The sequence below is a fragment of the Nansenia antarctica genome, assembly GCF_963989245.1.
Source record: "Nansenia antarctica genome assembly, chromosome: 2".
In the NCBI taxonomy this organism is placed as follows: domain Eukaryota; kingdom Metazoa; phylum Chordata; class Actinopteri; order Argentiniformes; family Microstomatidae; genus Nansenia; species Nansenia antarctica.
The window spans coordinates 53,433,532-53,454,330 of NC_137675.1; the positions used below are offsets into that span (position 1 = coordinate 53,433,532).

A 20,799-nucleotide genomic window follows, 5' to 3' on the forward strand; every position below is an offset into this window, starting at 1 on the left:
GAACCGCTGCATTAGACTATCAAAGCAGGACACCGGTCCGGAGCACTCATATCTGCGCGTTTGTCAAACGGCGACAGTCCCTGTTCCTCTGCCCGGCGTCAGTCCAATGGAATCGTCAAGCACAGCCTTCCCCATATAAATACATCGGTGCGCGATTACAGAGATGTACAATCATGTTTATTTAAAAATAAATTGTGGTGTTTGACAGCGGATGATGGTAGACATATTTAATGTAAAGTTATCTATCTAAAGTTATCTATCCACAGGCTGATATGTGCATGATAGGCGCAAATTCCCCCCCCCCCCCCCCCCCTGGTGGTATATGACGCTATCTGTATTGCGGCACTTATTATACCAAAACAACTCGCAATCTAATCCGAGCAGTTGTTATTATGTAATATTATCGATGGATGTGCCATCGATTAACATAGTTAATTAATGCAGTGGACAGCTGTTTCTCCAGCGTTCCTGTCACATCGGATTTCGTAACGCCATAAAAATATATCTGTGCTGTTATATATATATATATAAATTACATGTTATAAGGCTGATCTGCGCATGATAGTGCTGCATTTTGACATATTTCATGTTTCCGCCCGTTGATGGTATATGACGCTATAGTCAGTCCCAATGGTCCAAAAGTCAAGCGCTTCGTAACACAGACGGGGTGAATTTTATGAATAAAAGTGAAAGTTCTGTCACAAAACGCCGTTACGTATCCTCACACATTTTTAAGTGGGTTTACGGAAGTCCTTGCCCTTTCCTAGTGGGTATACTACACCACTGGAGCACAGGTTTCATACAGGTTAGAGCTTATTCTGTCATGGTCTGATAATGAAGCATTGTTCTTTTTTATTTGATGACTTGTTTGATCGATTGATAGCGTTCAAGTTCATTCAAGTTGTGAATGAATCGCGAGCGTCAATGCTTTTCTACGATACTACGTGTAATGTCACTTGGACATAGAATAATAAGACACTTGAGTCTGGGTTCAACAAAGGTATAACCAGTTTACTTCGGTTCTCTCGACACCTGTCAGTGTTAGGGATTTGTATTAAATACTGTGTGTTCATTTAAATAATATGTGACTGGGATCAGTTGAAGTCTCACAGAGTCATGGAAGAGAGGCTCTGCTTTTGAGCGACGTGGGGGGAAGGGGCTCCTGACTGGGAGAGGGTGTTGTGGTTCAAACCGCCTGTATATTGCTTATTTTTACCTATGTACTAACAACCATTTTGTACCTGCTGTTATGATATCCTATTTTCCTATACTCATTTTATACTATCATAACTAATGATTAATGATAAGTCTATTCTTCAATATTGTATTTTAAACTTGTTAATCGAATCCCAAGTCATGGGAGACTGTGGGCCTGGCAACAGTGATGTTTACACAAGCGATCCTGATAAGGACATAGAACTTACAGACCTGAATGTGTGTGTGTCTAACGTCGTGCTAGGCTGTTCAGGACACCGTTGCAGACAGAGTGTCCAAACACTCCCACCATGACAAACGACCGGGGGGTCAGAAGAAGAAGATAACACACTCGCACGGACACCGAAAGGAGTCGAACGCCACATTCAGACATAAAACAGACGTTTACCATAAAACCTACCAGAGAGGGACAGCCCAGCCCAAAATGTTAAGAAAAATAGATAAAGACTGTGGTCCCAGGCGAAGGGGGGCTCTTCTCCGGTGAAACTTCTGCAGTTAACCAGCTTATCCTGGTCTGCGGAGGTGAAGCTAGATAAGACCCCTTTCCATGGAATGAAATGCTATTGTATGCTGATATTATTGTTTGCAGATGTGCTCGAATAAATATTCTCTTAAAGAACAGTTCAGTAGTGGTGCCGAATATTTGATTGGATCATTTTATCTTAGAAGTTATAACAAGGACGTCTCGTTGAGATTAAACGGACTCGCTTGTAAGTGACGACTCAATTAAATCAATTCTGGAGAAGTTGATCACCTTACAAAATTGGTGACCCCGACGTGATTTTCAACGGGATGCAAGGAGGAGTGGGCGAGGCTGGATTCGGACTGAGCACTTCCACGGTACCAAGACAAAAGAGGTGAGCAGAGCCATTTAATGAAATCTGCTTAGGTAGACAATAGTGTTTTAGGTGGAAAGTGCTGGGTCTGAATCGTGTGTCATACCCATTCTGATCTGTGTTTTTGAAGATCCGTCACAAAGTAAGTGAATCATTAATTAAAATGACATTCTATACATTATTGAACACCACTGTCTGATATAAGCACATCTTGTATTAACGTGTAATAGGCCCGCCGAGGTCTAAGGAAGGGACAGTAGCTAAGTCCTGGATATAAAGGGGTAACCAGCCCCCATAGACCCGCCGAGGTCTAAGGAAAGGACACTATAGTCCTGGATATTAAGGCAGGGACACCGTTCTGGATACTAAGGAAAGGACACTATTGTCCTGGATAAAAATGGGTAACCAGCCCTCAGGAAAGGACACTATTGTCCTGGATAAAAAGGGGTAACCAGCCCCCAGGAAAGGACGGTGTCCCGGAGGTTGAAATACCTTGCAAACCAAGTGAGGAGTGAGGTCATTGCGACTAGGGTAGCGTCTACAGGACTGCAGTCCGATAGAGGTCCTATTTAGCGTGCCTCCTCTCACAGCGGGCGCTTAAACAATTGTGACGTTAGGATTATAAGGTTCTATCTTCATTTTAGTCAAAATTGGGTCTTTTACACAATCTGATCCATTAAGTGGTTTATTAATGTGTGGTGTTATTTTTAAATGTTGGCATTTTGAGTTAGTAATTCATAAAATACAAAGGTTCCATCTCACAAAACATAATGGAATGTAAAAACTTTGACGCTCAGTGTCTCTGAACTACCCTAAACGGAGATAGAACCTTATAATTGTAAACTCATGCAAAGGTGTTATGTAATATTGTATGTAAACCATAGTTGGAATTGTTATTATTATTGTAATTACTACTATTAAAAGGGATAGTTGAGTGAAGCGCCCTGGAGCAACTGGGGGGTGTCCATCGGCGTCGCTGGGGGAGAGTCCGGGTTTGGTCTGACGGGTCTCGCGAGAGTTCCTAAAAATATCCAGGCATATTCTGGGTCTCGCGGGAGTTGTCGGAGGTGGGCCGGGTTTTTTCCTTTGGCTGCGTTGATGGGGTGCCCCCCTGGTTTTGATTTAGATTGATTGAAAACTTTATTAGAAGATTTGCAGAAGTAGGTACATGAAAGTACGTAATACATACAAGGTCAACTAACAGGATAAAAACCCAAGAAAGCCACTGGCTTATTTCAATTGGGGTCCTTGATTCTAGACTGAGTGCTCCCTGGCTTGACATCGCTCAAATATCACTTGCAAACGTTGTAAAATAATGTTATGCCTCGTTCAAGGTGTTTAAAGAAGCGTTGTGCTGCGGGGGTGATCCAACCATTGAAGCGCAGACAGCAGGAGAAAAAGCTCACAAGGAGTGTCTCTGTTGACACGTGGTGATTTGTGTCTAGCCGTCTAGTTAAAAGCAGTATTTTTTGATGTGTTTGATTAAATGTTGGTTACTTGTTTAGTTTGTTTAGTATTGGTTGGCAATAGTAATATTGATGATAAGGGTGGCAGCATAGCCACACGATACAGTGAACCTTCAGTAGAATGGCTATCTAGATGAGCAAGTAATGCAGAACACATAAGATGAACACATCAAGGACCGACAAGATAGATTCACACAGATAAGATATACCATAAGATATAATATGAGACCTTAATTAATTCAAAAAAAACAAACAAACAAGCAAACAAAGACAAATACAAAGGAATAAGAAAAATAAATACATGAACTATTGCATTTAATTGTTAATACATTTACAAAAAAAAAAAAAAAAAAAAAAGTTTCGCTTTGTCATTCTGACTCTGTGTTGTGTGTTAGAAGGATGGCACATTTTATTGAATCCATTTTTAAAAAGTGAAAGGCTCTGAATACTACCAAAGGCATTATTATTATTAATATTATTTTATTTTTTCCTTTCTTTCTTTATTTTTATTTTTATTTTTCTCTTTAGGACACAGCATTAAGACACAGCACTAAGACACAGCATTAAGACACCCAAGGGGTATAGTAAAGAAACAATATGACCATGAAAGAGACTCCACAGTGGTGGCTTCAGGCCCTGAAGGAAATGCATAAAAGGACAGACCATGACGGAAGAGAGCAAGAGGAAAAGAAGATGGTGAAAGCAGTAGCTAAATGGAAGAAGGCAGGTCTGTTCCCCCCAGAAGGGCCACCCACCCCAGAGCAAAGACTGGCGATCATTGAAAAGGCCATAGAAAAATCAAAAGAGAAGGAGAGTGCTGCCGTAGGCAAGGGAAGGTGGTCTGAAGCACGACGAGAGGCAAAGAAGGCGGAGGAAAAGGAGGTGAGAACAAGACGAGTGGTCGGATGGCTCAGAGGAGCAGAACACTCTCAACGCCAAGCCAAACAGACAGTCGAAGCACAGGCGGGGGAGAAAGGCACAGACACTGTGGCTCCGACAGCCGTCGTGCCCATGGAGACGGCCACGGTCGCTGTGGTTCCTCCAAGAGAACTGTATCCCCTGTCCGCATTGCTACAAGCAGCGAGGTGGGGGTCGGAGGCAGAAAAACACCTCCTCCCCCTAAAAAGCACCTGGCCCCTGGAGGTACGTAAGGGACTGAGCTCAACCCCTCCCCCATATGCCTGGGATGTGAACCCTTTGAAACCTACCAAAGAATACCTGACAGGGCCAACCCCCATACAGGCACCAGTCTTTGACATTATGAGTGGGACAGTGGAAGTGCAAGCGCGACCAGAAGAGGCGCACAACACTCTCCACTCTACCCGGGATCACAGCCCTGGAAGACAATGTGACGACCTGCCATGGAGTACGTTAGGATCGATGGCCCTTCCAAGAGCATCGCCATGCACCATCGGCACGCCCCACGGAGGAAACGGCCCACCAGGGAGAAGTGAGTTGCAGAAACAAATACAACAGGGCCACCAAGAGATGGAGGACATACAAAAACAGCTGGCTGATCAACTGGAAGAACTGACTGTGCAAATAAAAGAAGACGACTTGCGCAGAAGGCACTCCGAACGGAGCCAAGAGGAATGGAAGGAGGGAGAGAAGAAAAAGAAACGCCGAAAGAAGAAGGCGAGCAGGGGGAAACAAGGACTCACGCTGAGACTCAGGGGCGAGTTTAAAAGGGCAGGGGTGACAGAAGGAGAAGAGGAAGAAGGCAGCGGGTGGGAAACCAATAGCTGCAGCGGTGAGTCAGACACAGAAGAGGAGTGGGCAAGCGAGGCACGAGCACGGACCCCACTCCCCAGAAGATCCACACGAGTCAAGAAACATCCACAGCGGTTCCTTCAGACGTGTGATATGAAAACAAGAGGCATGCCCCCTGCCACAGAGAAAGAGCAGCGACCAGGCATGTTCCCTTTGGTTGCCGTAGCAGGAGGAGGATTACTTTACCAACCATGGGGACATCGGGACATGGAGGCTCTCAAGAACAGCCTCCCCTCCCTCCCCAGAGGGGCCGCCCCGTGGATACGAGCGTTTGAGGCCCGAACCATGGCAGATAGGGTGGCCTGGGGGGATGTGAAGGCCCTCATTGCCTCTACGGAGGGACAAGGAAAATGGAACCAGGTGGAAGCCCTGGTGGGACTGGGAAATATCCCCGGGGAAACACCACTGAACCAACACAGGACGGCCCTGTGGACCGTGCTCAGGACACTGTGGCCCCACACCCCGGATACAGCAGCCATGACAGGGATAAAGCGGAAGCCGGACGAAGACATCCATAAGTTCATCAAGAGGGCCGCTGAGGCATGGGAGGAAGGAACTGGGGCCAGATATGATCACAGCCAAGCGACGGAAATGTTGTTCCGAGCAGAGGTGGGCCGAGGCCTAGGCAAAACAATCCAAGAAAGGCTGAGCTCGGTAGTAGGCCTGGGCTCTATGGAAGAGAGCCTATGGATACAAAATCTCACTCATCATACCAACCAGGAAGAGAGACACACCGACGAGGCCGAGGAGAAACAGGCCGTGCAGCGTGAGAGGTTGTTGAAACTGCAGGTAGCCGAAGCTGACGCTGTGGCTACGGCAAGGAAGAAGGAAGCTAAGGAAGCCAAGATATTGGTCCAGCTCGAAGAGGTGCCGCAGGCCTCTACAGCACCACAGCCCCCGGCTCAGTACCAATCCTTCCCCGAATATCAACAGAGAGGCGGAGGGAGAGGACGTGGGCGAGAAGGCCGCGGGAGAGGCCGTGGAGGACCAAGAGCACCAGGAGCAGGTGCCTGCCACACATGTGGAGGAACAGGACACTGGAGGAATGAATGCCCTAACCAAGGGGGCCAACAGCAGTCATGGGGACCAACGCAACAGCAGCAATGGCAGCCCCAGCAGTTTCAACCCCCCACACAGCAACAGTGGGGGGGCCCGATGCCAGGCCAACCGGCACCAACCATGATGGCCCCCATGATGAATCAACCACAAGGAGGGGCTCCTTATGGTCAAAGCCTATAGGGATGCCCGGGAGGCGAAAGAGGAACCTACCACTTCCACCCGAACGAAGAACCAATGATTGAAATACTGGTGGGAGGAGAGAAAAAACAGTTCATGGTAGATACTGGAGCGGCAGCGTCCACCATGAGAAACCACAAGGGTAGAGTTCCTCCTCTGTCGGAAAATCTGGCCATGACGACAGTAGGCTACTCCGGGCAGGCACAGACACAGAAATACACAGTCCCCCTAGAAACAGAAATAGGCCACCAGAAATTGTCACACAACTACCTGTTCGCTCCCCAATGCCCCGTAAACTTAATGGGGAGGGACCTGCTATGTAAATTGAACGCGGAGGTAACTTGTGGACCAGACGGATTAACAGTAACACTTCCCGGCGGCAGGAAAGTCACCGGGGAAGCCCCATGCAGAATACTAATGATGAGAGAGGAACCAGGAGCCACCGCCCAGACCACGGCTGTGTTCTGGGCTCGACTACTCTCGGAAAACACTGAGGGAGTAACTAAGACCTATCATCAATGGAAGACATGGATACAACAGCTAAGGCCCTATGGGCCTCCCCTAGACCCTCTTCATTGCACTTTTAACTACATCAGAGAACCAGATGAGTCCTATGAAGAAGCCTGGGAAACCCGAAAAGAAGGAAAGAAGAGCGTGCTAAGGGCTACAGACATCATTGTGGGGCCAGAAGGGGTAGCAGCGGGATGCACCCCCACGGATGAGCAGCACCAGTGGTACGCCCTCCAAGCTGAGAGCGCGCCGCACATAACCCTGGCCATCACTCACGGTGGAGTAGCAAAGGAATTGGGACCCATGATGAAAAGAGCACAAGCCCAGGAATGGAGGTCGACTGTAAACCCCCTCCTCTGGCGAAGCAAGGACCTGACGATGTGGAGAATAGGGAATTGTACAGACGAAAACACCGTCTGGGAGAGACAAGATCTCGAAAGAGACCATGGCCGAGAGAATGACAATCATCAGGACTGGGATGGGATGATGAACAGAATAAACCCAAGACTTTGGTCCAAGGGAGACCATGATGTGGGTCTGGTGCCCCATCACCAGATCGAAGTAAAATTAAAAGAAGGCCAAGCAGTGATCTGGCAGCCACAATACAATATCTCCCCAGCGGCCACCCAAGGAATATCAGAAACCATTGGAGGACTGACTGCAACGGGGGTGTTGCGGCCCAGCTGCTCCCCGTGGAACACACCAATACTACCAGTAAAGAAACCTAACGGGACCTGGAGGATGGTCCATGATCTCAGAAGAATAAATGACGCAGTGGCAGGCCATGACATCGCCGTCCCAAACCCGTACGTTGCATTGAATTGCCTGACCCCCAAACAAGTCAGATTCACAGTCATAGACCTGGCTAATGCTTTCTTTTGCCTGCCTCTGCACCCAAACAGTCAAGAAATATTTGGGTTCTCCTACAAAGGGTCCAAATATACATACAATCGTTTGCCTCAGGGCTACAAGCAGAGCCCTGGCCTGTTCAATAAGGCACTAAAAGAAGATCTACAAGGCATCACTCTCCCAGAAGGAACCACAGTAATTCAATACGTGGACGACATTTTGATAGCAAGTGAAAATGCACAGGACTGCCTGATGGCCTCAGAAACCGTGCTGAGAACAGTAGAAGAGGCAGGATACAAAGTCAAGAAAGAAAAGGTACAAGGCTGCCGGAGAAAAGTAATCTTCCTCGGACGAGTGATAGCAGCAAACACGAAGCAAGTGGTGGAATCCCAAAGATCAGCAGCGTTGACTTACCCCAAGCCTGTGACGGTGAAAGACATGTTGGGATTCTTAGGGCTGACAGGCTACAGCAGACAATACATACCTCATTATGTGGAGACTGGAGCGGCATTAAGAGACATAGTGGCGACAGCAGGCCACCGAAACCTAAAAGCAACATTGGATTGGAACATCGCCGCTGAGGAAGCATTCATAAACATGAAGCAGGCCTTGGCACAGGCTGAACAGTTGGCAGTACCAAATTATGAAGAACCTTTTCACTTAGATGTAGGAGAGAATAAAGGAGTGATAAATGCAGTACTATTTCAGAAAAGACCAGAAGGAAGGGCAGTGTTACTCTATCACAGCAGCAGACTGGACAGTGTAGGAATGGGACAGACACGACACCTGATAGCAATAAGTACGGCCCTAGAAAAGACAGCATCAATGACTATGTGTCACCCCATAATAGTCCACACCAACCATGGTGTGGTGGCATTTTTAGAATCAAAGGCCTTCTCTCTATCCAGCTCGAGAGAAGGAAAGCTAGAACGAATACTGACTCAACCACATGTCACATATACGTCACTAGGGGTGAATATGGCAGAAGGACTCCCCGCAAATAGTGTAACACATTTGTGAGTTGAGAGCAAGAAAAGAACACAAGATACGACCTGACTTAGAAGCACAGGCAAATTCATGTGCTGAACTGACACTGTATTGTGATGGATGTTGTTATAGAGGCCCGGATGGTAATATTGCGTCGTTTGCAGTAGTGGAAAGAATGGTCAATGGCTCTTACAACACGGTAGTCAGTGGAATAATTCCGCAGCCTGCGTCAGCCCAAAAAGCAGAAGTAGTGGGGCTCACGAAAGCACTGCGCCATGCTAAAGGACGCCGTGTCAATATTTACACTGACTCAGCATATGCCCATGGGGCATTAATGATGGATGGCCCCCAATGGGTCAGGAGAGGATGGGTGACCTCGAATGGTGACCCAGTCAAACATGAGATGGCGCTAAAAAATTTAATGGCAGCAGTACAGATGCCATTCCAGGTGTCGGTTATAAAGTGCAAGGGGCACTCGAAAGCCGACACAGACGAAGCCAAAGGAAATGATGCTGCAGATGCAGCCGCTAAATTAGCGGGGGGATATGTCCCCAGAGAACACCAGCTGGTTTCAATCCAGCTAGACAAACCTAAATGCTCTGTGCAGACTATAGAGGAAATACAGGGGGCCGCCTCCCCCCAAGAAAAATCAGTGTGGGTAAAAAGGGGGGCGACGCAAGGCGGGTCCTCTGACAAGGGCTACGGGTTGTGGAGAGCGCATGACGGAAGACTAGTGGCCCCTGCAGGCCTAATGAATATGCTGATAGCTGAAGCTCACGGTCCCACTCATGGGTCGGTGCGAGACACTTGGGCACTGATAATGAGAGATTGGTGGACCCCTTATGGTTTGGAGATGGTTAAGAATTTCATCTCAGACTGTGATGTGTGCAACAAGCACAACCCGAAAACAGTACTTAAATGCCCAATGGGCACATATCCAGTGCCTCCCTGCCCATTTCGAGAGATATGTATTGACTTCACGGACATGGGATTAGACAATAGAGTACAAGGCAAAAGATACTTGTTGGTGGTGATTGATAGATTTTCAAGGTGGCCTGAAGCATATCCGTGTAAACGGGAGGATGCTGCGTCTGTAATAAAGTGCCTCTTACAGGATTTCATACCACGGTTTGGCTTCCCTACAATGATACACTCTGATAATGGGTCACATTTTAAAAATGTCCATATGGCTGCAATTGAGACAGCAATGGGGATTAAGCATCGATTTGGTTCAGTCTATCACCCCCAGTCACAGGGGCTGGTTGAAAGGGCTAACCAATCTATTAAAAGAAAGCTTGCTAAAACCTGTGCCTCGACAGGACTGTCGTGGGTGGGGGCATTGCCCATGGTGTTGATGGCAATGAGAAATAAGACCAATTCAGTGACTCATTTGACACCCCATGAGATCATAACTGGTAGACCGATGTTGGTGCCGACAGGCATGATACAGAGACAGAGGGAGGTGGGCCCAGGATTGGACCTCCTCTCCATGGAAATGAATGTATATGTCAGGGCTCTAACTAATCTAAATCGAGTATTGTCTTCACAGGTACTGAATGCAGCGGAGAAAGCAGACAACGGCAAAAAACAGACTCCTATTCTAGACCCAGGCGACTGGGTAAGAATCAGAGTCCACAAAAGGAAGTGGAACGAGCCACGGTGGACAGGACCGTGGGAGGTAGTATTGACCACCTCACACGCAGTCAAGGTCAAAGGTAAACCGGGTGCAGATTGGCATCACCTGTCACACTGCACCAAAGCAGACCCACCACATAGAACTTTGGCTGAAATCAGAGAACGCCTAGAGAATGTGTAAAATGTCCAAATTCCTGGCGATTCTGTCGGCATGCACCCTCCTTTCAATGGTGATGTTTACTGGGGTCCCAGGGGGGGGTTTGGGTTCCGACGAAGCATTTCATGACTTAGCCTCTAATAATGTTTGGTACAACTGGGTAAACTACACAATGTCCACCATCTCTAGGGAGACATGTGTAGTCTGCTTGAAACAACCTAGAGATACTAGACTGTTTCCCTCCCCCTACAAACCTGATAATTGTTCAAGTTATAGAATAGGGATGGGACGAGGGGGAAAACGAATAGCTGATAGTGACGAGTTCTCAATTGACATTGGTAGAGGGGGGATATACTGTATGTACGACTGCAATTTGTTGATGGGCCTACCTGTCAGCCACTCTCTCTCTAGGAAAAACTGCCCCGGTATGACTAGCACTAAAGGCCCCATGATATATGAGGGACATCAGGCTTTACACTTAAAAAAAGCCTACGACTGCCTTAACAGGACGGGCAAGGGGGGCGATGTGGGACGCCTTAATGCTACGCGCTTCTGTAGGACTTTGTGCCAGAGCGGTAACAGCACTACTTGTACTTTTAATGGCTATGGTATTCCGACTGGTCAGGTGACAGGGAATCAGACACAACCTGTAGCAGACATGTTTTGGAAATGTGGGGGTTCACAGCTGTATAGATATCTGCCTTTAGATTGGCAGGGATTATGTACACGCGTGGTAATGGTTGTTAAGATGGAGATACTAGATAGCAGTACTTTTATGGCCTCCACATCTCCCAATACTGCTAGACACAAACGCGACGCTCCTAAAGGGTCATATGACACTCAGGTATACATTGATGCGGTAGGCGTGCCACGCGGTGTTCCTAACGAATACAAGGCCCGCGATCAGATTGCCGCCGGTTTTGAGTCAGTCGTGTGCTGGTGGTGCACTATTAATAAAAATGTAGACTGGATAAATTACATATACTATAACCAACAGAGATTTATTAACTTTACTGAGGATGCTATTACAGGACTCGCGGCACAGTTAGATGCAACCACTCTTACCGCTTATCAAAACAGGATTGCGCTTGATTTTCTGCTAGCCTCATCAGGAGGTGTATGCACTATGTTTGGTGACACTTGCTGCACGGTCATACCCAACAACACCGCTCCTGATGGCTCCGTCACAAGAGCACTGGAGGGTCTGCGTATGCTCCGTGCAGAGGTGTATGCAAACTCAGGAGTTAGCAATGTCATTGGTGACTGGTTCGACTCCGTTTTTGGTAAATGGAAAAATCTGGCTGTGTCTATGCTCACTGCCCTCCTCATCTCTGCCACGGTGTTGATCCTGTTTGGCTGCTGTATTATCCCTTGCATTAGGGGCCTGGCCCAGCGACTGATTACTACAGCCCTAACCAAAATTGATGCTGGAACACAGAGACAATTACAAATGATTATTGCTGAACAGCAGCAGTCGCTGTTAGAGGGGGAGGAGATCATGTATCGTGACGTAGGGGTTGAAGAGATGTTGTGATTATGGAGGTTTGTGATGGAATGGTGTAAATAAAGGCATTTGCGGTCTGTCTTAGACCCATCTCACCACGTCCGGCTACAAATTCTCTGTGATGGTCATAATTTTGTTTATGACCAAGGGGGGATTTGTTAGGGATTTGTATTAAATACTGTGTGTTCATTTAAATAATATGTGACTGGGATCAGTTGAAGTCTCACAGAGTCATGGAAGAGAGGCTCTGCTTTTGAGCGACGTGGGGGGAAGGGGCTCCTGACTGGGAGAGGGTGTTGTGGTTCAAACCGCCTGTAGATTGCTTATTTTTACCTATGTACTAACAACCATTTTGTACCTGCTGTTATGATATCCTATTTTCCTATACTCATTTTATACTATCATAACTAATGATTAATGATAAGTCTATTCTTCAATATTGTATTTTAAACTTGTTAATCGAATCCCAAGTCATGGGAGACTGTGGGCCTGGCAACAGTGATGTTTACACAAGCGATCCTGATAAGGACATAGAACTTACAGACCTGAATGTGTGTGTGTCTAACGTCGTGCTAGGCTGTTCAGGACACCGTTGCAGACAGAGTGTCCAAACACTCCCACCATGACAAACGACCGGGGGGTCAGAAGAAGAAGATAACACACTCGCACGGACACCGAAAGGAGTCGAACGCCACATTCAGACATAAAACAGACGTTTACCATAAAACCTACCAGAGAGGGACAGCCCAGCCCAAAATGTTAAGAAAAATAGATAAAGACTGTGGTCCCAGGCGAAGGGGGGCTCTTCTCCGGTGAAACTTCTGCAGTTAACCAGCTTATCCTGGTCTGCGGAGGTGAAGCTAGATAAGACCCCTTTCCATGGAATGAAATGCTATTGTATGCTGATATTATTGTTTGCAGATGTGCTCGAATAAATATTCTCTTAAAGAACAGTTCAGTAGTGGTGCCGAATATTTGATTGGATCATTTTATCTTAGAAGTTATAACAAGGACGTCTCGTTGAGATTAAACGGACTCGCTTGTAAGTGACGACTCAATTAAATAAATTCTGGAGAAGTTGATCACCTTACATCAGTCACCTTCTGGTATATCACGAACTCTCTCTAAGGCGCATGCGCTGTCCTGACTATGAATTAACCCATTCATTACACTACGGATGACGTCGTGAAGGGTTGTCCCATTTCCCCCGAGGAACCACTACGGCTATGGCTCCAAAACGAGTGACTCCAAAACGAGTGACTCCAAAACGAGTGACTCCAAAACGAGTGACTCCAAAACGAGCCGAAGTGGTAAAAAAGAGAATCGGGATTGGGCCGGTGTCTCATGGGGGTTCCATTTCCACGGTGGTGACATAGCTCATCCATGAACCGTTACGTGGGGGGGTAGACCTTAACGAACGCACGGCGAGACCCTCCATCCATACCTCCTTGCGTGGTCGGCATGTTGACCGTGACAATCTTGCTGTTAGGCGGCAGCGGTAGCTTGACGGTGATGACCTTGGTCGCCATGGTCACCTGGCCGGCAGCGATCTGGAACGTTTGCCCAGAGGTGGTGACGCTGCTGGCCATGGTGGCCACCACGCCGGTGGAGGCTGCAACACACACACACGTGACCTGCAGTCACACCCAGACCAGCGGGCAACCACAACAGCTACCGTCTATAGCAGTGGTGTCCACTGGGTTGGTTTTAGCAGCGTTGATATACAGTATAATCAAGGCCATTTGCTTGAATTTTGGGGCATTTATTGACCTAAAGGTTGACACTCCACATTGACAGTTTGGGAGTCTTGTTATTGTTAAGGTTTATAGGGAATTCACCTTTCCCTGATTATCAGAATTACTCTGGGAGATAAGAGTGGACACCACCGGCCAAAAAGGCACTCTGACAAAACTTATATATAATATAATACTTAATATATCTATTGTAATATGGTATAGCGACAAAAATGAAAAAACGAAAGCCATGCTGATGGTTGACATAGATGGTTACATTCACTAGGAGTGAAGATCCAATTAACCATTCAAAAGAACAAAAAATGGGGATTGAAAGAGCCATCAACTCCACTCATGATCCTTTTCCCACAGCGCTTTCACATCACATCAACGACAGGGAAACTTCATCAGACACACACACACACCACAGTCACGTCATGTGATTTTAGACAAACAGCCTCCCTAATCCAGCTACACTCACCTGGGGTGCTCTGACCCTGTTTGACCCAGGAAGCAAACAACTGCTGGAAGTTCTTGTTCTGCTGGAATGTCACCGGCGTCCCCAGCTTGGTGGCCAGGACCACCTTGGTGCCTTGGGTCACCTGGCTGCTCAGAGAGCCCACCATGACCTTCTGGGTGGCGGAGGCCGGGGTGGTGGGAGTGCCGGTGGAGGGGTTGATGGCACCAGCCTTCTGCTGCTCCAACCATTTCTAAAACATAAACAGTGATTTAACGAACGAGTAGGTGAAGGACTGCACACAGAATAGATAGATAGATAGACTTTATTTGTCATTGCTACAGTACAGGTACCAAACAACGAAATTTAGGAGGGGAGGCTCCCCTGGTGTTTAGGAAAGGAAAAAGAAACACATTTTGGAAAAAGCATAGATGCATAAAAATCACAAGAAGGTAAGGAGCTGGTTTACATCAATAGAGGCTATGTACACAATCCACTGTACTATACTGCACAGATAGTCAACTAGGGTTGTCATATTTCACAGAAAGTATTTTTTCACATTATTTTAAAGTGTCACAGTTTGCAGGCTTGAAAATGTACATGTTTGTGCCTCAGCACTAGCTGCCATACAATCCGTCCGGACTGTCCTGGGCCCAGAACTTAGGCCTTTTCTGTGTTCAGGGCCTTGACGGCCCTGTGGTAGAAGCTGTCCTTCAGTCTGTTTGTCTTAGCGGCCGGGGTCCTGTACCTCCTGTTCGAGGGCAGCTTGACAAAGTGTTCGTGCCCAGGGTGGGTCGGGTCCTTGGAGATCTTGGAGGCCCTCCTGAGACAGCGTGTTTTGTACAGCTCCTCCAGAGAGGGGAGGGGGGCGCCGGTGATCCTCTGTGCTGTTCTCACGACTCTCTGTAGATCGCTTCTCTCCACTGCCGTGCAGCTGTGGTACCAGTTGGAGATGCCGAAGGTGAGGATACTCTCCACTGCGCCGTGGTAGAAGGCCACCAGCATCTCCTGCTTGCTGTGTTGTTTCTTGAGGCATCTCAGGGTGTATAGCCGCTGTTGTGCCCTCTTGATGGTGCCTTTAGTGTTGTCCTTCCAGGCCAGGTCATCACGCATGTTGTGTCCCAGGAATCGGAGGTTTGAGACTATCTCCACGCTCTCTCCGTCGATGAGCAGGGGCAGGATCTCGGACTTTTTCCTCCTGAAGTCTACGATGAATTCCTGGGTCTTTGACTTGTTTAGCAGCAGGTTGTTAACCTTGCACAGCTTGCTCAATTGCTCTACCTCATCCCTGTACGCCGCCTCGTCCCCCCCCGAGATACATCCCACCACGGTGGTGTCGTCTGCAAACTTTACGATGTAGTTGCTGGGGTGGATGGGGGTGAAGTCGTGGGTGTGGAGGTTGTAGAGGATGGGGCTTAGCACGCAGCCCTGGGGTGACCCAGTGCTGAGGCTGAGGGCTGTGGAGGTGTGGGGGCCCACCCGCACCCTCTGGGGGCGGTCGGTCAGGAAGTCCTTGATCCACGCACATATAGAGTGTGATAGACCCAGGTCTAGTAGTTTGGTCACTAGCCTGTCTGGAAGGATGGTGTTAAAGGCGGAGCTGAAGTCCACGAAGAGCAGTCTCGCGTAGCTGTTTCCCCTCTCCAGGTGGGATAGAGTGGCGTGGAGAGTCATCGCTATGGCGTCCTCTGTGGACCTGTGGGCTCTGTAGGCGAACTGGTATGGATCCAGGTTGGGCGGGAGGCGTGTGAGTATGTGGGCCCGGACTAGTTTCTCGAAGCACTTCATGATGATTGGTGTGAGTGCCACCGGGCGGTAGTCGTTTAGGCAGCTCACCGTGCTTTTCTTCGGGACTGGAATGATAGTTGAGGTTTTCAGGCAGGGTGGGACGGTGGCCTGGGACAGGGACTGGTTAAAGATGTTGGTGAAAACCCCGGCCAGCTGGTCGGCGCAGTCTCTCAGCACCCGTCCCAGGACGCCATCCGGCCCCGAGGCTTTCCTGGGGTCCACCGCCTTTAGTACGCGTCTCACCTCGTGCTCTGTGAGGGTGAGGCTGCTGAGAGCTGGAGAGAGTGGTGTCTGTGTTGTGGTTACCTCCGTTCGCCCCTCGTCGAACCGGGCGTAGAAGGTGTTCAGCTTTCCCGCCAGCAGGGGGTCGTCCTCTGCGGCTGTGAGCCTGTTGGCTCTGAAGTTTGTCATCTGCTGAACCCCCTGCCACATCCGCCTGGAGTCGTTGCTCAGGAGGCATTCCTCAATCTTCTCTCTGTGCTCTGCCTTGGCCGCTTTGATGCCGCGCTTTAGGTTGGCCCTGGTGGAGCTGTACAGCGGTGTGCGCTTCCCTGCGATGAAGGCGTTGTCCCTCTCATTTAACCGTTTTTGGACCTTCCCAGTCATCCATGGCTTCGTGTTGGGGTAGACCCGGACCCGGACCCGTTTGACCACGGTGAATACAAATACTGACTCAAAGTAAGATGATTTTGCATCCTTCAACACACATTTGCAATGACACTATGAATTTCTATTGGACAGTGTACATTAAGAATGGTTCTACTAAAGAATCATTGACACACAACTGCCAAAGTTAGCCCTTTAGAACTACTCTTTCCCAGCTCCCTGTGTTTTGTGTTTGTGGCCCCCTAGGTTTACACTGAGGGGGGGGTGCTATGTTGGGAGTCTAGGTGTCACACCGTAGTGCATGGTGGAAAATTGTCTGATCTTCCCAAGCTGTACCAAGCTGTACTGAACCAGGCTATACTGAACCAAGCTATACTGAACCAAGCTGTACTGAACCAAGCTGTGCTGAACCAAGCTATACTGGACCAAGCTGTACTGAACCAAGCTATACTGAACCAAGCTGTACTGAACCAGGCTATACTGAACCAAACTGTGCTGAACCAAACTGTACTTGACCAGGCTGTACTGAACCAGGCTGTACTGATCCAAGCTATACTGGACCAGGCTATACTGAACAAACTGTGCTGAACCAAGCTGTACTGAACCAGGCTGTACTGAACCAAGCTGTACTGAACCGAGCTGTACTGAACCAAGCTGTACTGAACCAAGCTGTACTGAACCAGGCTATACTGAACCAGGCTATACTGAACCAAGCTATACTGAACCAAGCTGTACTGAACCAGGCTATACTGAACCAGGCTATACTGAACCAGGCTATACTGAACCAGGCTATACTGAACCAGGATATACTGTACTGAACTATGCTGTGCTGCTGTGCTGTGTTACGGCCAAGCTCCACCATGGCCATCGAGCGTTGTGTCAAATGTGCGTTGCGTCCGAAATTGGGATCAAATGCATTGTAATCAATGAAATGTGCTCCACTTGCTGCGTTGCGTCAGCGTTGCGTTGCGTCCGATGGCTGCGTCAAAAGTAGACATTCAAAAAAGTTTGATTTTTGACGGTGGACGCAGACGTCACAATGAGACCAATTGACAATTGACCAATGACAGTGGAGCTAGAGTAGAACGTTGACGTTGACGCAACGCAGTAGGTGGAGCTTGGACAACGGGAAGTTGACGCAACGCCGATGGCGAGTTGACGCAACGCAGCAGGTGGAGCTTGGCCTTTAGACGTCCACCACAGTTGCCAGAACTGTGCCAGAGAGGACGATGGGAAAAGAAAACATCCAAGCCAGCACAGTACCGTTTGGGTCCACGTCGGCCCGATGGTGAGAAAGAGGTTACAGACATAGATAGAACACAGCTACAGTGAGAGGGGGGGCAGAACACAAAACTAAGACAAATCACACAATCCACGGGAAAAGGGAGAGATTGTAGAAACACCAGCCCCAGATCTACCCAGGTGATGATGAACTTGCTAACCTTTTGTCTGTCCATAGAGTTTCCTGGCTGCTGAGTGAAGTTTCAAGAGAAAACGATAAATGTATGGGCTGTTATGAGGCAGACATACAATAAAGAACGGCATGGCATAGTAGCATATGGAATGGAATGGACTTTATTTGTCATTGCTACAGTACAGGTACCAAACAACGAAATTTAGGAATATGGATGCTAACACCATCACCATAACTACCAGCACCGTCATCAAAGAGACGTTTGGGTGAGTCAGTCAATTGAAAACACTGATTGAATAATCTGACAGAGAAGCAACCTCTACCGAATCAAGAGGAGCTCTGTGTGTGTGTGTGAGAGAGAGAGAGAGAGAGAGAGAGTGAGAGAGTGAGAGAGAGAGAGAGCACCCTCACCTGTGCTCCCTGCGTTAGCTGGCCTTGCTGTGGTCGTGGACCCTGGGGGGTGGGCGGGGCCGGGGACTGCCCTGGGGCTGGGGGGGCAGCGCGGGGGGGAGGCATGGCCCCCACCAGCCTCTGTCCTGCAGTGGTCTGCATGGGACTGGCACTAGAGACGGCCGTGGACACAGGCTGGCCCCGGATGATCTGAGTCACCACCTGCTGGGACTGGCCTGGAGAGGAGAGACAGGATCAACAAGAAATTGTAAAATGATAAATGGACTGCACTTATATTAGCGCCTTTATCCAAAGCGCTTTACGACGGCCTCTCATTCACCCATTCACACATACATTCACACAGCAATGGAGGCAAGCTACCATGCAAGGCGCCGGCCTGCTCACTGGGAGCAATTTGGGGTTCAGTGTCTTGCACAAGGACACTTCGACATGTGGCCAGCCGGGGCTCAAACCGCCGATCTGCCAACCTTGCGATCATTAGACGGCGTAATGTAGGTATAAATGTAGGTATAATCAACATGTTTCTAGTTCAAATTTGACACCAACAAGCAAGCCACGTGAAATGAGGGTAGAAAACAAAATCAGCATTTATTAGGCCGAATCGATATTTGCTCTACGTATAATTTAATATAGTTTAATAAAGTTTGCGTTTTCATAGCAGCGGTCCACCGACGCCCATGCTGAGTGGGAGAGTCATGCAGCCACGGGGGGTTGGGACGAGGGAGGGACAGACCGCAGAGAAGAGAGGGAGACCTACTGGCTGGGAGAATACCTTGTTGTACCACCAGGGGGGTTCTGACATGTCTAACGTTACAAGCTGATTTGTGCATGACAGCCGCGCATTGACATAATATAAAATATTATTTCCATGTCTGATGTCTAATGTCTGATGTACTAATGTCATTTCAATGCATTATAGACCTTTTCTTTACACGCTTCGCGCACTAGGTGGGCCGTGAATACTGTAGAGATTTGTAAAGTGGGCCGTGAGTCCAAAAAGGTTGGGAACCGCTGCATTAGACTATCAAAGCAGGACACCGGTCCGGAGCACTCATATCTGCGCGTTTGTCAAACGGCGACAGTCCCTGTTCCTCTGCCCGGCGTCAGTCCAATGGAATCGTCAAGCACAGCCTTCCCCATATAAATACATCGGTGCGCGATTACAGAGATGTACAATCATGTTTATTTAAAAATAAATTGTGGTGTTTGACAGCGGATGATGGTAGACATATTTAATGTAAAGTTATCTATCTAAAGTTATCTATCCACAGGCTGATATGTGCATGATAGGCGCAAATTCCCCCCCCCCCCCCCGGTGGTATATGACGCTATCTGTATTGCGGCACTTATTATACCAAAACAACTCGCAATCTAATCCGAAAGTCAAGCGCTTCGTAACACAGACGGGGTGAATTTTATGAATGAAAGTGAAAGTTCTGTCACAAAACGCCGTTACGTATCCTCACACGTTTTTAAGTGGGTATACGGAAGTCCTTGCCCTTTCCTAGTGGGTATACTACACCACTGGAGCACAGGTTTCATACAGGTTAGAGCTTATTCTGTCATGGTCTGATAATGAAGCATTGTTCTTTTTTATTTGATGACTTGTTTGATCGATTGATAGCGTTCAAGTTCATTCAAGTTGTGAATGAATCGCGAGCGTCAATGCTTTTCTACGATACTACGTGTAATGTCACTTGGACATAGAATAATAAGACACTTGAGTCTGGGTTCAACAAAGGTATAACCAGTTTACTTCGGTTCTCTCGCCACCTGTCAGTCACCTTCTGGTATATCACGAACTCTCTCTAAGGCGCATGCGCTGTCCTGACTATGAATTAACCCATTCATTACACTACGGATGACGTCGTGAAGGGTTGTCCCATTTCCCCCGGGGAACCACTACGGCTATGGCTCCAAAACGAGTGACTCCAAAACGAGTGACTCCAAAACGAGTGACTCCAAAACGAGCCGAAGTGGTAAAAAAGAGAATCGGGATTGGGCCTGTGTCTCATGGGGGTTCCATTTCCACGGTGGTGACATAGCTCATCCATGAACCGTTACGTGGGGGGGTAGACCTTAACGAACGCACGGCGAGACCCTCCATCCATACCTCCTTGCGTGGTCGGCATGTTGACCGTGACAATCTTGCTGTTAGGCGGCAGCGGTAGCTTGGCGGTGATGACCTTGGTCGCCATGGTCACCTGGCCGGCAGCGATCTGGAA

At 48.2% G+C, this 20,799-nt stretch overlaps 1 protein-coding gene across 1 annotated transcript in view; it reads right to left on the minus strand.

Moving 5' to 3' along the window:
- The window catches only part of LOC308150269 (uncharacterized protein), a gene marked incomplete at both ends in the record, with an annotated part of 92,164 nt that overhangs the window by 39,201 nt on the left and 32,164 nt on the right, over positions 1–20,799 (minus strand). Inside the window, 4 exon segments of the mRNA XM_080523119.1 lie at positions 5,703–5,822; positions 6,022–6,297; positions 13,610–13,777; positions 14,380–14,608. Coding sequence (XP_080379245.1) covers positions 5,703–5,822; positions 6,022–6,297; positions 13,610–13,777; positions 14,380–14,608 — 793 coding nt within the window.